This window comes from Staurois parvus, unplaced genomic scaffold (genome assembly GCF_062004578.1).
Source record: "Staurois parvus isolate SC_StPar_1 unplaced genomic scaffold, SC_StPar_1.0 ptg001284l, whole genome shotgun sequence".
Lineage (NCBI taxonomy): Eukaryota > Metazoa > Chordata > Amphibia > Anura > Ranidae > Staurois > Staurois parvus.
In genome coordinates, this window is record NW_028319080.1 from 1268189 (window position 1) to 1282693 (window position 14505).

The 14505-nt window shown below is 40.8% G+C and overlaps 1 protein-coding gene across 1 annotated transcript in view; it reads left to right on the top strand.

Annotated features, from left to right (window-relative positions):
• The first annotated feature begins 666 nt into the window (after window positions 1–666).
• The window catches only part of LOC149437607 (major histocompatibility complex class I-related gene protein-like), a 28644-nt gene continuing 14805 nt past the window's right edge, over window positions 667–14505 (top strand). The window contains exons 1-2 of the mRNA XM_089660861.1: window positions 667–786; window positions 7773–8024. Of these exons, the coding sequence (XP_089516987.1) occupies window positions 720–786; window positions 7773–8024 (319 nt within the window). The 5' untranslated portion in view covers window positions 667–719. The remainder of the gene's footprint in view (window positions 787–7772; window positions 8025–14505) is intronic.

A 14505-nucleotide genomic window follows, 5' to 3' on the forward strand; every position in this document is an offset into this window, starting at 1 on the left:
ATTTTTGGTTATAAACTAATTTGGGTTTTTTTTTTTACTAAAAAGATAGATGAATACATTTTGGCCAAGATTTATAAAGAAAGATTATTTATTTGCAGAATTTTATAAGAAAAACACTTTTTTTTCAAAATTTTTGGATTTTTTCATTTATATAGGAAAAAAATAAAAATCCCAGTGGTGAATAAATACCACCAACATAAAGTTTTATCTGTCTCAAAAAAATGCTAAAAATTTCATATGGGTACAGCGTTGCATGACCGCACAATTGTCATTCAAAGTGTGATAGTGCTGAAAGCTGAAACTTGGCCTGGGCAGGAAGGGGGTGAAAGTGTCCGGACTTGAAGCGGTTAATGGCAAAAAGTAAAAAATATTGTTTTTTCCTCAAAATTGTTGGTCTTCTTTTGTTTATAGTGCAAAATATATAAAACTCACAGGTGATTAAATACCAAGGAAAGAGCTCTATTTGTGGGGAAAAGGACATACAATTCTTTTGGGTGCAGCGTTGCATGACTGTGCAATTGTCAGTTAAAGTAACGCAGCGCCATATCGCAAAAAATGTCCTGGTCAGGAAGAGGGGGAAATCATCTGGAGGGCGAGGGGTTAAGAGTTGAAGTGACGTGATGAGATGGTGGTGGCACCACCTATTCTCCGCCCAAGGTATTTCCTGTATATGCACCGTACATCATACACCGACACCAGCTCCAACTGATCACAAGCAAATGGATTTTCTACTTGGCTTTTCAATCCTTCTGGTGGGTCTTCTTTCCTTTCCTACAGTCTATGCCGGTAAGTGTTATCAGCGGCATGTCATTTTATCTACAAAAAGTTTCAAAAGTAATCCACCTCTTGGCTGTAGATTTGAAGAAGTTTCTTTGGAATGAAGTATTGTCAGAAAGCCTGCGTATGATAACATAAGGAAGCTGCAACAAGTCCGAGTCATTTGTCCTGAAGGGTTAGTTCATCTACAGACTCCATGCACGCTGTACTCCAAAGGACACTTGGGAGAAAAGCAGCTGGAAAGATGCGGCAAAAGCTGCATTTTTGAATGCGTGTTATTCGTTTGGGATTACTGCATTCTCTTGACTATTATTAATCAAATCAAATCAATAATTACTAAATAATTTAAAAAGTTTAAAATAGTAATAATAATAATGATAGTTATAATAGTAAATATTCATTTATTCTGGCCATTAGAATGTATTAATGTATGAACGTGCATAAACGCACAAGACTATGCATGTTTATGTGTGTTTGTATGCAGGGGCGTCCCTAGGGTTGGTGTCACCTGGTGCGGTAACAGTTGGTGACACCCCCTCCGACGATCTCCGTAGAATGGATAGGATCTGCGGATAATGGATCGGACTCAAAAAATTCAACAAAAAATTCAAAAGAAATGCATGTCTAACAAATGATGCACTGATTTGCATGTTCATGAGGGAAATAAGTATTTGATCCCCTTCACAAAACATGACTTAGTACTTGGTGGAAAATCCCTTGTTGGATTGTTGCAGTTGTCCTGTCCTCTTAGCAGATAAACACCCCCAAAGCAGAATGTTTCCACCACCATCACAGTTGGGATGGTGTTCTTGGGGTCATAGGCAGCATTCCTCCTCCTCCAAACACAGCGAGTTGAGTTGATGCCAAAGAGCTCGATTTTGCTCTCATCTGACCACAACACTTTCAAGCAGTCCTCCTCTGCATCATTCAGATGTTCAGTGGCAAACTTCATATGGGCCTGGACATGTGCTTTCTTGAGCAGAGGGACCTTGCGGGCACTGCAGGATTTCAGTCCTTGTCGGCGTAGTGTGTTACCAATTGTTTTCTTGGTGACTGTGGTCCCAGCTGCCTGGAGATCATTGACAGATCCTCACGTGTAGTTCTGGGATGATTCCTCACTGTTCTTATGATCATTGACATTCCACGAGGTGAGATCTTGCATGGTGCACCGGACCTGGGGAGACTGACAGTTGCTTAGTGTGTCTTCCATTTGCGAATGATTGCACCAACTGTTGTCACCTTCCCACCAAGCTGCTTGGCCATAGTTTGGTAGCCCAGTCCAGCCTTGTGTAGGTCTACAATCTTGTCCCTGACATCCTTGGACAGCTCTTTCGTCTTTGCCATGGTGGAGAGTTTGGAATCTGATTGTTTGATTGGCCCTGTGGACAGGTGTCTTTTATACATATAACAAAATGAGATTAGCAGCACTCCCTTTAAGAGAATGTTTCTAATCTCAGTTTGTTACCTGTATGAAAGACACCTGGTAGCCAGAAATCCTGCTGAATAATAGGGGATCAAATACTTATTTCCCTCATGAACATGCAAATCAGTCATCATTTGTTAGACATGCATTTCTTTTGAATTTTTTGTTGCTATTCTGTCTCTCAGTGTTACAATATACCTACCATTCGATTTTTAGACTGATCATTTCTTTGTGAGGGCGAACATTCAAAATCCGCAGGGGATCAAATACTTATTTCCTTCACTGTACTTTCTATTTATACATACGGTAATGTGCTGTGAAGGCATAAAAAGTCATAAACTTTAGTAAATACAGAGCAATAGAAAACCTTTATTACTCTTTTTTCTTTTTTTTTTTTACTTCTGCTGAGCAACTCCTACACAGCTCATTGTGCAGAATGGGCTGGCTGAAGTTCAGATTTAGGGCTATGCACACAGGGCATTGGCTAATCTCTTCTAAATGCCTTTCCTCTTGTCAGCCATGTTTTTGCAGAAAAAAGTCTTTTGACACATTTAGGCACTTCAAGCACTTGGGCATCAATTCATTTCATTGGCCAGAATTCTATGCGTGACATGTCTATCGTTAATGCGCGCTCAGATGCACTTACACGATTCAAGAGCTTTCATTGCCAAGATGCTGCTGCTCCTGGATGCACTAGCAGTCATTTTTTCGGCCTCTATAGACAGAAAAAAAAATGCCAGATGCCCTTAAAACCAGCACTAACCACTTTCTGGATGTCCTATAGCAGCTTTACTGCTACAGAGTGGCTGCTCTGTGCAGAATCATGCATATATGTCTGATTCTGCATTTCTGTGCACGCCCACCTACCCCTGCTGGCATTGGCTCCTGTACATGTCATTCACTGGGTCCTGGCCAGCGATTCATGATGATTGGTGGAGCAACTGACAGGAGAGAGATCTGTCAGTGTAAACACAGATCTCTCTCCTGTCAGCGGGGATGTGCTGGATTTTATTTCCCTGCAAAGGACAGCCCCTAGTAAAACACCACACAGTATACAGTAATCACACTCCCTAACACACAGGTAACCTTTTGATCGCTCCAGATGTTGACACCTTCTTGTTCCGTGTCATTAATACAGTGACAGTGCTTTTTATTAGCATCATATTATTGTCACTGAAGGTTTCAGAGGCAGTTAGTCAGTTTCCACCCAGTGTCAGTTAGTGTCAGAATGCCCACCATACTATCACAGTCCCGCTATAAGTCACTGATCGCCACCATTACTAGTATGAAAAAGAAAAAAAAAATCCAGTATATACAGTATCTCATACTTTGTAGACACTATCATTTTCATGCAAACCAATTAATATACACTTATTGGGATTTTTTTTACCAAAGACATTTAGCAGAAAACATTTTGCCTAAATTTATGCAGAAATTGTATTCTTTTTATTGGATATGTTTTATAGCAAAAAGTAAAAAATGTCTGTTTTTTTTTTCGTTTATAGCACAAAAAAAAATTAAAAAAAAACAGCAGTGATCAAATACCACCAAAAGAAAGGTCTATTTGTGTGAAAAACATTATATAAGTTTAATTTGTATACAGTGTTGCATGACTGTGCAATTGTCAGTTAAAGTAGCATACAGCAAAAAATGGCCTGGTCAGGAAGAGGGGTAAATCTTCCGAAGAGCAAGTGGTTAAAAATGTTGTATGTATGTAGACTTTATAGTGTAGGTCAAGCTATTTTTTTTTATCCTAGGCTGGCCATACACTCATCAAAATTCAGCCAGTCCATCAGGGATTGGCCAAATTATGTTCAGTGCGTAGCTGTTCACACTCAAGTGATTAAAGGTTCAATTTTTTAAAATAAAAAGATTTGTCATACTCCCCCGATACAAATCATTAGTAATACCTCATCTGCAATATGCAGTTCAGTTTTGGGCACCAATTCACAAAAAGAACATTGGGGAACTGGAGGAAGTACAGAGAAGGGCAACCAAACTGATAAGAGGCATGGAGGAGCTCAGCTATGAGGAAAGATTAGAGGAACTGAATTTATTCTCTCTTGAGAAGAGGAGATTAAGGGGGGATATGATCTCCATGTATAATATATAAGGGGGGATATGATCTCCATGCATAATACATAAGGGGGGGTATGATCTCCATGTATAATACATAAGGGGGGATATGATCTCCATGTATAATACATAAGGGGGGGATATGATCTCCATGTATAATACATAAGGGGGGATATGATCTCCATGTATAATACATAAGGGGGGGATATGATCTCCATGTATAATACATAAGGGGGGATATGATCACCATGTATAATACATAAGGGGGGATATGATCTCCATGTATAATACATAAGGGGGGATATGATCTCCATGTATAATACATAAGGGGGGATATGATCACCATGGCTAATACATAAGGGGGGATATGATCTCCATGTATAATACATAAGGGGGGATATGATCTCCATGTATAATACATAAGGGGAATATGATCTCCATGTATAATACATAAGGGGGGATATGATCTCCATGTATAATACATAAGGGGGGATATGATCTCCATGTATAATACATAAGGGGGGATATGATCTCCATGTATAATACATAAAGGGGGATATGATCTCCATGTATAATACATAAGGGGGATATGATCTCCATGTATAATACATAAGGGGGATATGATCTCCATGTATAATACATCAGTGGTTCATATAGTGAACTCAGTGTAGTTATTCACCCTGAGGTCATCACAGAGGTTTTTTGCCTTCTTCCGGTTCAACTGTGGGTATAGGATTATAACTTGTTTTTTTTAATGGTTGAACTGGATGGACTTTTGGGCTTTTTTCAGCCAGACTAACTATGTAACTTAGTTAGCTCTGTGTAATAGTTTTGCACAGAGAATCCCTGATCTTCCTCTTCTCAGGTCCCCCGCTGGTGCTCCTGGACCCTCCCCCCACCGAGTGCCCCCACAGCAAGCCGCTTGCTATGGGGACACTCACGCATGTATGCTCCTCAGCCGGCTTTGTGTGTCCAATGACTCAGCCACATCCCGTCGCTCCCTCCTCTTTGGCTGTGACTAACAGCAGCAGGAGACAATGGCTTCCATTGCTGTCTCTGAGCCACTAAGAAGGGAAAGAGCCAAAAGCCTGCTCTTGTGCACATCACTTGATTGAGATCATGGTCTAGTAAGTATAGGGGAGCTGGGGCCACGTGCTGAAGGTTTTTCACCCTAATGTATTGAATACATTAAGATAATAGAATAGAATACATTAAGATTTTACCTTTACAACCATTTTAAAAGACAAAGCTATTGCCAAATAAACAGAGCTATAGTGGAAAAGTCAAAATTGCCCTGGGCCATAGGAGGTGTGCAGGTGAGAGAACTGAACTGGAATTTTCAGGAAGAAACAGAACTAAGCTTATAAGATGCAAAAAACTTTGACGAAAAGGAAACTATTCTGTTGTATGTGCAATCAAAAATGTATACAGAATGGAATGTTTCCTTTAAAGTTAAAGCAGAGCTCCAACCAAAAATAAAATAACAATTGCTATAATACTCAATGGGCATATATCCTTGTATATGACCATCATCCTGGTACCAGTATCTGAGGTATGAATTGGTGGTCTTTGGTGAAGGGTATCCTGGCAATGAAATATATAGACAAGGATTTCAGATTCCACTAGGAAGGGTTAGTGTGAGAAATTGTATTAGGATTGCAGTGGGATTAGTGTGATAGTGTTACAAGGGAGGTTAGTATTGGGGTTCATGCAGAGATATACATTTTATATCCCTAGCATACATTTCCTGGTACCTTTCCTGCACCCAGGGAGCCTCAGGTGCCTCATATAGCCTGCCATTCATGTGAATGGCTGTACATGAGCATACTCTTGTAAATGCTGATGCAGCTGTGCATTAGTGTTTATTGGCACTGGTTTACTGGCTTTGTGTCCAAAGTATTTCCCAAACGTATGAATTTTGGGAAATAGGTTGGACATGGTTTCATAACTAACGCAACCAAGTTAATGGGAGGGTTGGCGCTATGATTTGTTTTAAAAGCCCGACTCAATTTCTAATCTAAATCAGCTGTTGTAGCACCCTGCTAGAGTAGTATGGATTCTTGGTAAATTTAGTCGGCTCCACTGTAATCAGTGATTAAATAGTTACATAGTTATTCTGGCTGAAAAAAAGACAAATGTCCATCCAGTTCAACCATAAAAAAAAAAAAAAAAATTATAATCCTACACCCACAGTTGATCCAGAGGAAGGCAAAAAAGCCAGCAAAGCATGATACAATTTGCTCCTGCAGGGGAAAAATTCATTCCTGATCCCCTGAGAGGCAATTGGATATTCCCTGGATCAACTTTACCTATAAATGTTAGTATCCAGTTCAGGGGCGGACTGACAACTCATGGGGCCCCGGGCAATAGGGGATCATGGGGCCCCTGTGTCCTTGCCCACACTCAAAGCACACCCAAAAAAAGCCTATAAAAAGGTACCAGGGGCATTTCATGGGGCCCCCTACTGACCCCGGGCCCTTGGGCAGTGCCCAGTGCTCGAATGGTCAGTCCGTCCCTGATCCAGTTATATTGTGTATGCAAGAAAGAATCCAGGCCTTTTTTAAAGCAATCCACTGAGCTGGCCAGAACCAACTCTTGAGGGAGTCTATTACACTGTGATTATTCAGGCCTGCTCAGAGGCTCACAGGCTGTTGCTTTGCTTCTAGAATTACAGTGGGAAGAATCACAGAGTAATCAGCCTGAATGTTTATGGGACTCCAGCCAATGCCTGGGAAGGTGTGCCCAGTAGGTAGTGGGAGAGCCCATAAATAGTTTAAGGCCCAAGACAGGAGTAGCAAAGTTCCTGACCCAGTCCTGTTGGAGAAGACTCACGTGAAGGCCCTCTGCCTCTGGTGCAGGATTTCTGGAGGTCCTGTTTAGAAGACATCAAGGTTCCAGTTGAAGTTTCATCTGGAGGGCCAATTCACAAAGCACAGTCCTGAAGATCATTTAGATCTCAAGAAGCTCACTGGAGAGTACCAGAAGCAAATTGGGGGAAGTTGTCCACCTGTCCTGTGGTGGTGTAAGTCCGAGCTAGAGCTCTCCAATCAGAAATGTTCACACTTCTGGCTAATGAAGAGCTCTAGCTCTGACACAGCAGTGGGCGTGTGGGATCTCTGCAGAAAGACCTTTGCTTTCACACAGAGGGCAAGGTTCTTTTTCTAGAGTATGCTGGCGGGGGACAGGTTTTTCTTCTAAGGACCAATTAGGCTAGATACTTTCACGGCCTTTAATTTTTTTTTCACAATAAGATGTCCTGAGGAAAGTTGTGATGCCCCATGTTTCCCATTTTGACCCCATTAGAGGTACAGTTATGGTCAATGGTGAGCACCAGGCTCTATGAACAGACAACCAATGTTACATAATAACCCTTTGGGGATGTTTTTGTTCTCTGTGGTTCCTGACTCTGTATTACCTTGATGCTGATGACCTTCTAGTGCTGTACTTTCTGTACTACACTTTCAATTCTCTGCTCTTGTTTTTTTCTTTTCCACAGACAGTCATAGACTGAACTATCGCTTTTCAACTACCTGGTCCCCAAAAGAATCAACCCCACCACATACCCAGATTACTGCTTCTCTGGATGATATTCCAATTTTAAAATACCTCAGCAGCGACCGAAAACTGCAACGCCTCGTTGGCTGGCTGGAGAATGTTGATCCTGGACACTGGGAAGCTCTGGAGGAAATTGCAAAGCACTATGAACGCAGGCATCAGTATACAATACAGCGCCTGAGCCCATTGCAAAGTAAGCAAAAAAAAGTCACCAACGTCCCTGTTTTTTTTTGAGCTAACACTAACACATTTACCACTTTTGGCACAGAAGATGACCAGAATGTATAGTTAATGTTAGCGGCTATACACTGGTATAATCTCATTCATAGACTTTCATTTTAAACAATCAATCAATTTTCTAATCATTAGTTTTCAATCACAGTGACTAGAAATGGAAATTTTTTTTTAACAAATTAATTTCTAAGGGATCGTTTACACTTGCTTCAGAATGTGAAATTGGTCACGCTTCTTTTAAAGCGCTATGAATGCCAATCAAAGCACCTGTCACTAAATAACATGGTAAGCTAAGGTCATGATCATATGTTGCGTTTGCTTTGCTTCAAAAATTATACCCCATGTCGCTTTCTTGGTGCTTCAAATTGTCTCCAAAGCCTCCAAGTAGTCCACAACTAACAGCACCTTCAGCTTTTGAGGGGCTTTTATTCAGAGTTAGCTTTGCTTTGTTTTGTAGGTGTTGTAGGCATGAGATATCCCAGGATGCACTGGGAAACCAAAAAGTTAACCTGAAAGGTGTCATCAGTAGTCACTCCTGGTTCATGAGTATACATTGGGGATCGAAAGTTTGGGCACCCCAGCTAAAAATTTGTATTAATGTGCATAAAGAAGCCAAGGAAAGATGGAAAAATCTCCAAAAGGCATCAAATTACAGAATAGACATTCTTATAATATGTCAACAAAAGTTAGATTTTATTTCCATCATTTACACTTTCAAAATAACAGAAAACAAAAAAATGGCGTCTGCAAAAGTTTGGGCACCCTGCAGAATTTATAGCATGCACTGCCCCCTTTGCAAAGCTGAGACCTGCCAGTGTCATGGATTGTTCTCAGTCATCGTCTGGGAAGACCAGGTTATGTCAATCTCAAAGGTTTTAAATGCCCAGACTCATCTGACCTTGCCCCAACAATCAGCACCATGGGTTCTTCTAAGCAGTTGTCTAGAAAACTGAAACTGAAAATAGTTGACGCTCACAAAGCTGGAGAAGGCTTTAAGAAGATAGCAAAGCGTTTTCAGATGTCAATATCCTCTGTTCGGAATGTAATTAAGAAATGGCAGTCATCAGGAACACTGGAAGTTAAAGCAAGATCTGGAAGACCAAGAAAAATATCAGACAGAACAGCTCGCAGGATTGTGAGAAACAATTCAAAACACACGTTTGACTGCACGATCCCTCCAGAAAGATCTGGCAGACACTGGAGTTGTGGTACACTATTCCACTATAAAGAGATACTTGTACAAATATGGTCTTCATGGAAGAGTCATCAGAAGAAAACCTCTTCTACGTCCTCACCACAAAAATCATCGTTTGAACTTTGCAAATGAACATATAGACAAGCCTGATGCCTTTTGGAAACAAGTTCTGTGGACCGATGAGGTTAAAATTGAACTTTTTGGCCGGAATGAGCAAAGGTACGTTTGGAGAAGGGGCACAGAATTTAATGAAAAGAACCTCTGTCCAACTGTTAAGCATGGGGTTGGATCAATCATGCTTTGGGGTTGTGTTGCAGCCAGTGGCACAGGGAACATCTCACGAGTAGAAGGAAAAATGGATTCAATAAAATTTCAGCAAATTTTGGATGGTAACTTGATGCCATCTGTGAAAAAGCTGAAGTTAAAGAGAGGATGGCTTCTACAAATGGATAATGATCCTAAACACACCTCGAAATCCACGGGGGATTACATCAAGAGGCGTAAACTGAAGGTTTTGCCATGGCCTTCACAATCTCCTGACCTCAACATAATTGAAAATCTATGGATAGACCTTAAAAGAGCAGTGCGTGACAGACAGCCCAGAAATCTCAAAGAACTGGAAGACTTTTGTAAGGAAGAATGGGCAAAGATACCTCAAACAAGAATTGAAAGACTCTTGGCTGGCTACAAAAAGCGTTTACAAGCTGTGATACTTGCCAAAGGGGGCAGTACAAGATATTAACTCTGCAGGGTGCCCAAACTTTTGCAGACGCCATTTTTTTGTTTTCTGTTATTTTGAAAGTGTAAATGATGGAAATAAAATCTAACTTTTGTTGACATATTATAAGAATGTCTAATCTGTAATTTTATGCCTTTTGGAGATTTTTCCATCTTTCCTTGGCTTCTTTATGCACATTAATACAAATTTTTAGCTGGGGTGCCCAAACTTTCGATCCTCACTGTATGTTTTGGGAGTGTCTGGTGCAGATGCCACATCTGGTGTGCAGGGAGGAGCAGCAGTAAGTGAGTGAGTGGGGTCTGGAGTGGAGCGGAGCAATTTACAGACAGCACACATGGTGTGCAATATGGAATCTCTATAGTGGAAGATGAGCGGGGACCAGAGAGATAAAACTGAGTGATGGAAGATCAGCAGAGCTGGCAGACTGGAGCAGGAAAAACTAGCAATGTCACAAGAGGTGTGCAGCGTAGCAGCAATATAGGGGAAGGAGCATAGAGAGAGAGAGAAGGATCAGCAAACCAGCGGATCAGCAGAGCTGAGGGTTACTACTGAGCGTGGCATTAGCAGAGCTGGGGGTTACTACTGAGCAAGGCATCAGAAGAGCTGGGGGTTACTACTGAGCGGGGGATCAGCAAAACTGGGGGTACTACTGAGTGAGGATCAGCAAAGCTGGCGGTACTACTGAGTAGGGGATCTGCTGAATGAGGGCTCTAATAAGCTGGGTATCTGCTGAATGAGGGTACAAATGAGCTGGAGATCTGCTGAATAGAGATACTAATGAGTCGGGATTCTATTGGACTCCTTTGAAACAAATGAAAAATCAACACACACAGGGTATTTGCCAAGCTTCATTAAAGCTTCAAAAAAGCATCACCAAAGTGTCAGTGAAGCATCACAGAAGCATCAAAAGCACATAAAAAAAGCATGTTGAAGTGGTAGGTGCATTAATGTGTGTGAAAGTCAAAGCAAGTGTAGTATATATGGTTTTCATTCAGTAAAGTCCATTTATTCCAAAATCAAATGTTAAAAGCAATGACATTTTCAACCACTTTTAAACATTCATCAAGTCATCAAATGTACTGAAAATTTTTGTATGACTTTTTGTAAGAATGTTCGTTGGAAAGTTTACTGGTGTGTAGCCAGCTTTAGTGTCCCAATTGAATGTTTTCTATCCAGGAGGACATTAAGACTCCATTCACGCTAGTTTGTTTCAAATTGTGGGCGGAATCGCCGCGATTCTGCCTGCAATTTGAAAACGCCCTGTGAAAATGTGAAAACACGCATTCACGTGTTCAGGTGCCATTCACTTCAATGGGGCGGATTTTCCCCCACGACAAAGTGGTTATGGAACCTTTTTTGGGTGTTGCGCGTCCAAGGGATTTTGTTTCTGCTATTGCGGCACATTTGTTGTGTGGGAAAATATGCCAAGATTGTGGCAAAAATTGCGGCTCCACGTTTTAAGGTGCCATTGAAGTGAATGGCACCTGAGCACGCGAATGCACATTTTCACATTTTCACAGCGCATTTTAAAAATCACGAGCAGAATCGTGGTGATTCCGCTTGCGATTTGTAACGCCCTAGAGTGACTGGAGCCTGAAGTTTTTGCTTTGAAAAATTCGCTGCAGCTTCACCCGATGATGAATTCAAGGTCTTCCCTAAGAGCACTTAGGCAGTGTTCACACTATAACATTGTCATAACATATAATACATGAATAAACTCAGATCTCTGAAGGATTCAAAACACAGAAAATTGCAAAGACAAGGCAAACGACAACTGATGACTCTATTAAAACCGCTTCCTGACCTCCCTATAGCAGAACTACTGCTACAGGGTGGCAAGGCTGCGCAAAATCATGTATATATACGTGCTTTTGTATTTCCGGATAGGGAGTGCATGTGCGCGCGTTGCCCTACCTGCGCCGCCATTGGTGGCTACAGCTGTCAATCACCCGACGATCGCCGAGGTACACTGACAGGGGAGAGGTCTGTATGTAAACAATACAGATCTCTCCCCTGTCAGCACCAGCATGCTGCTTTGTATGGCTCTGCATAGCTGAGCTATACAAAGCAGCGTGCTTGCATAGTAAAACACACACAGCACACAGTTAACCCTTTGATCGCCCCAGATGTTAACCCCTTCCTGCTCAGTGCCATTAGTATAGTGTCAGTGCTTTTTATTAGCACTGATCACTGTATTGGTGTCACTGGGGATATCAGTGTCACTTAGTCAGTTCCCCTCCAGTGTCAGACTGCCCGCCACAGTCCCACAGTCCCCCTACAAGTCGCTGATTGCCGCCATTACTAGTATAAAGAAAAATGGAAAAAAAATTGCAGTATATATACTGCCATTTGTGGACGCTATAACTGTCACGTAAACCAATTAATTTACATGTATTGGTATTTTTTTTTGCAAAGACATGGAGCAGAATACATTTTGGCCTAAATTTATGACGAAATTAGATTTTTAAATTTTTTTTACTGGACATGTTTGATAGCAAAAAGTCAAAAATATTGTTTATTTTTTTCAAAATTGTCGGTCTTTTTTTGTCTATAGCGCAAAAAAAAAATGCAGCGATCATCAAATACCACCGAAAGAAAGCTCTATTTGTGGGAAGAAAGGACATAAATTTTATTTGGGTGCAGCATTGCATGACTGCGCAAATGTCAGTTAAAGTAACGCAGCATCGGATTGCAAAAAATGGCCTGGTCAGGAAGGGGGGTAAATCCTCTGGAGGACAAGTGGGTAACCTGTTCGGCTCCAGAGCATTTTTTTTTTTCACATACATGTAAAAAAAAATCTCAAATATTTGCAATAAAATGGCTTAAACCCCCAGAACATTATGTATTTCCTGAAAGCAGAGACCCTGTAGAATAAAAAGTGATAGTTTCACATTTTTATGTCACATGATATTTACACAGCTGTTTATTAATGCTAATTTAAGGAAAAATATATTAAAATAAACTTTAGTGCAAAAACACACAATCAAATATTCATTTTTGGTTAAGATATAAAAGATGAGCTTGCATTGAGTCAATAGATACCAAACATTCCATATCTTAAAATTGTGTGCGCCCACAATATCGCCAAGTAGTGCATGAAATGGCAACACTTTTTTTTTTTTTTTAATTTTGGGTGCAGTGTGGAGGGGTTAGTCCTTCTGTCAGATTTTCATTGCTGTCTGTGTCCCAGCTGGGGAGATTCATAATCTCTGTTTGTAGACTATATGTCGACAATGACATCACCTGGAATTTCCTGTCCCCATACTAACAGAAGGGGAAGGAGCTGACATTTAAAAGCAATGCTTTTTTTTTTTTTTTTACCTTTGCTGAAGTACATTGTACAACAGTGTCCCTTGTGCAGGTTTAACCACTTGTCTGCCATGGCATTTTAAAAATATTTTTTGCACACATGCTAAAATCTGCATTTTTTGCTGGAAATTACCTTTAAAGTGATTGTAAAGGCTTTTTTTTTTAAATAACTAACATGTCTATACTTACCTGCTGCGTGCAGTGGTTTTGCACAGAGCAGCCTGGATCCTCCTCTTCTCAGGTCACTCGCTGGTGCTCCTGGCTCCTCCCTCCTGTTGGGTGCCCCCACAGAAAGCAGCTTGCTATGGGGGCGCCCACTGCTCCGTGTGTCCTAGCTCAGCCCGGCCCCTTTTTCTTTTCATTGGCTCACTGGCTGTGATTGACAGCAGTGGGAGCTAGTGGCTCCAGCTTCTGTCTCAGCCAATGAGGAGAGGGAGTACCAGGATAGCTGAGACTCCAGTGCACACCGCTGGATCAGATGAGGCTTAGGTAACGGGGGCTGGCGGGGATGCTGCACAGAGAAGATTTTTTTACCTTCATCCATAGAATGCACGACAGTAAAATAACCCTGAGCCTTTAGAACCACTTTAAACCTTCATACTATTATTTATATATTTTCTGAAAGCAGCGGCTCTGGAGAATACAATGGTAGTAGTTGCATTTTTCTATTTTCATGATATTTGTGCAACTGTTTATCAAATGCATATTTTCAGGAAAAAATGCAGTATAATGAATTTTAATGCAAACAAAAACAATACAATACCTGATTTTTAGTATAATATAAAAAATGGGGTTGTGTTGAGTAAATAGATACCAAATAGGTCAAGCCCTTGAATTGTGCATGACTGTGAAATTGCGTAAAACTATGGTACCCCAAATTGTTATTATTAAAGCCTTTACAGGTTATCAGTTTAACCTTAACCATAAATTATAGCCCTAGAATTATTGCTCTCACACCAATGTGGTGCAATTTATGTTTATGTGCATGTGCATGCCCTACGCTGCACATGTGCAGTGGGATGTGTACAGGGTTGGGTGGGGTGTTTTTACATTTTTTTTCTTTTGTTTGTTATGTTTTTAATTACAATTAATTTTTTTACTACTTTATTATTTTTGTCATTAAACTTTATTGCTTTCACAAGGGGGCTAACAAGCCATCTATGTTACAGCATTGGGCAGATGAGAGGTCCTCTTCAT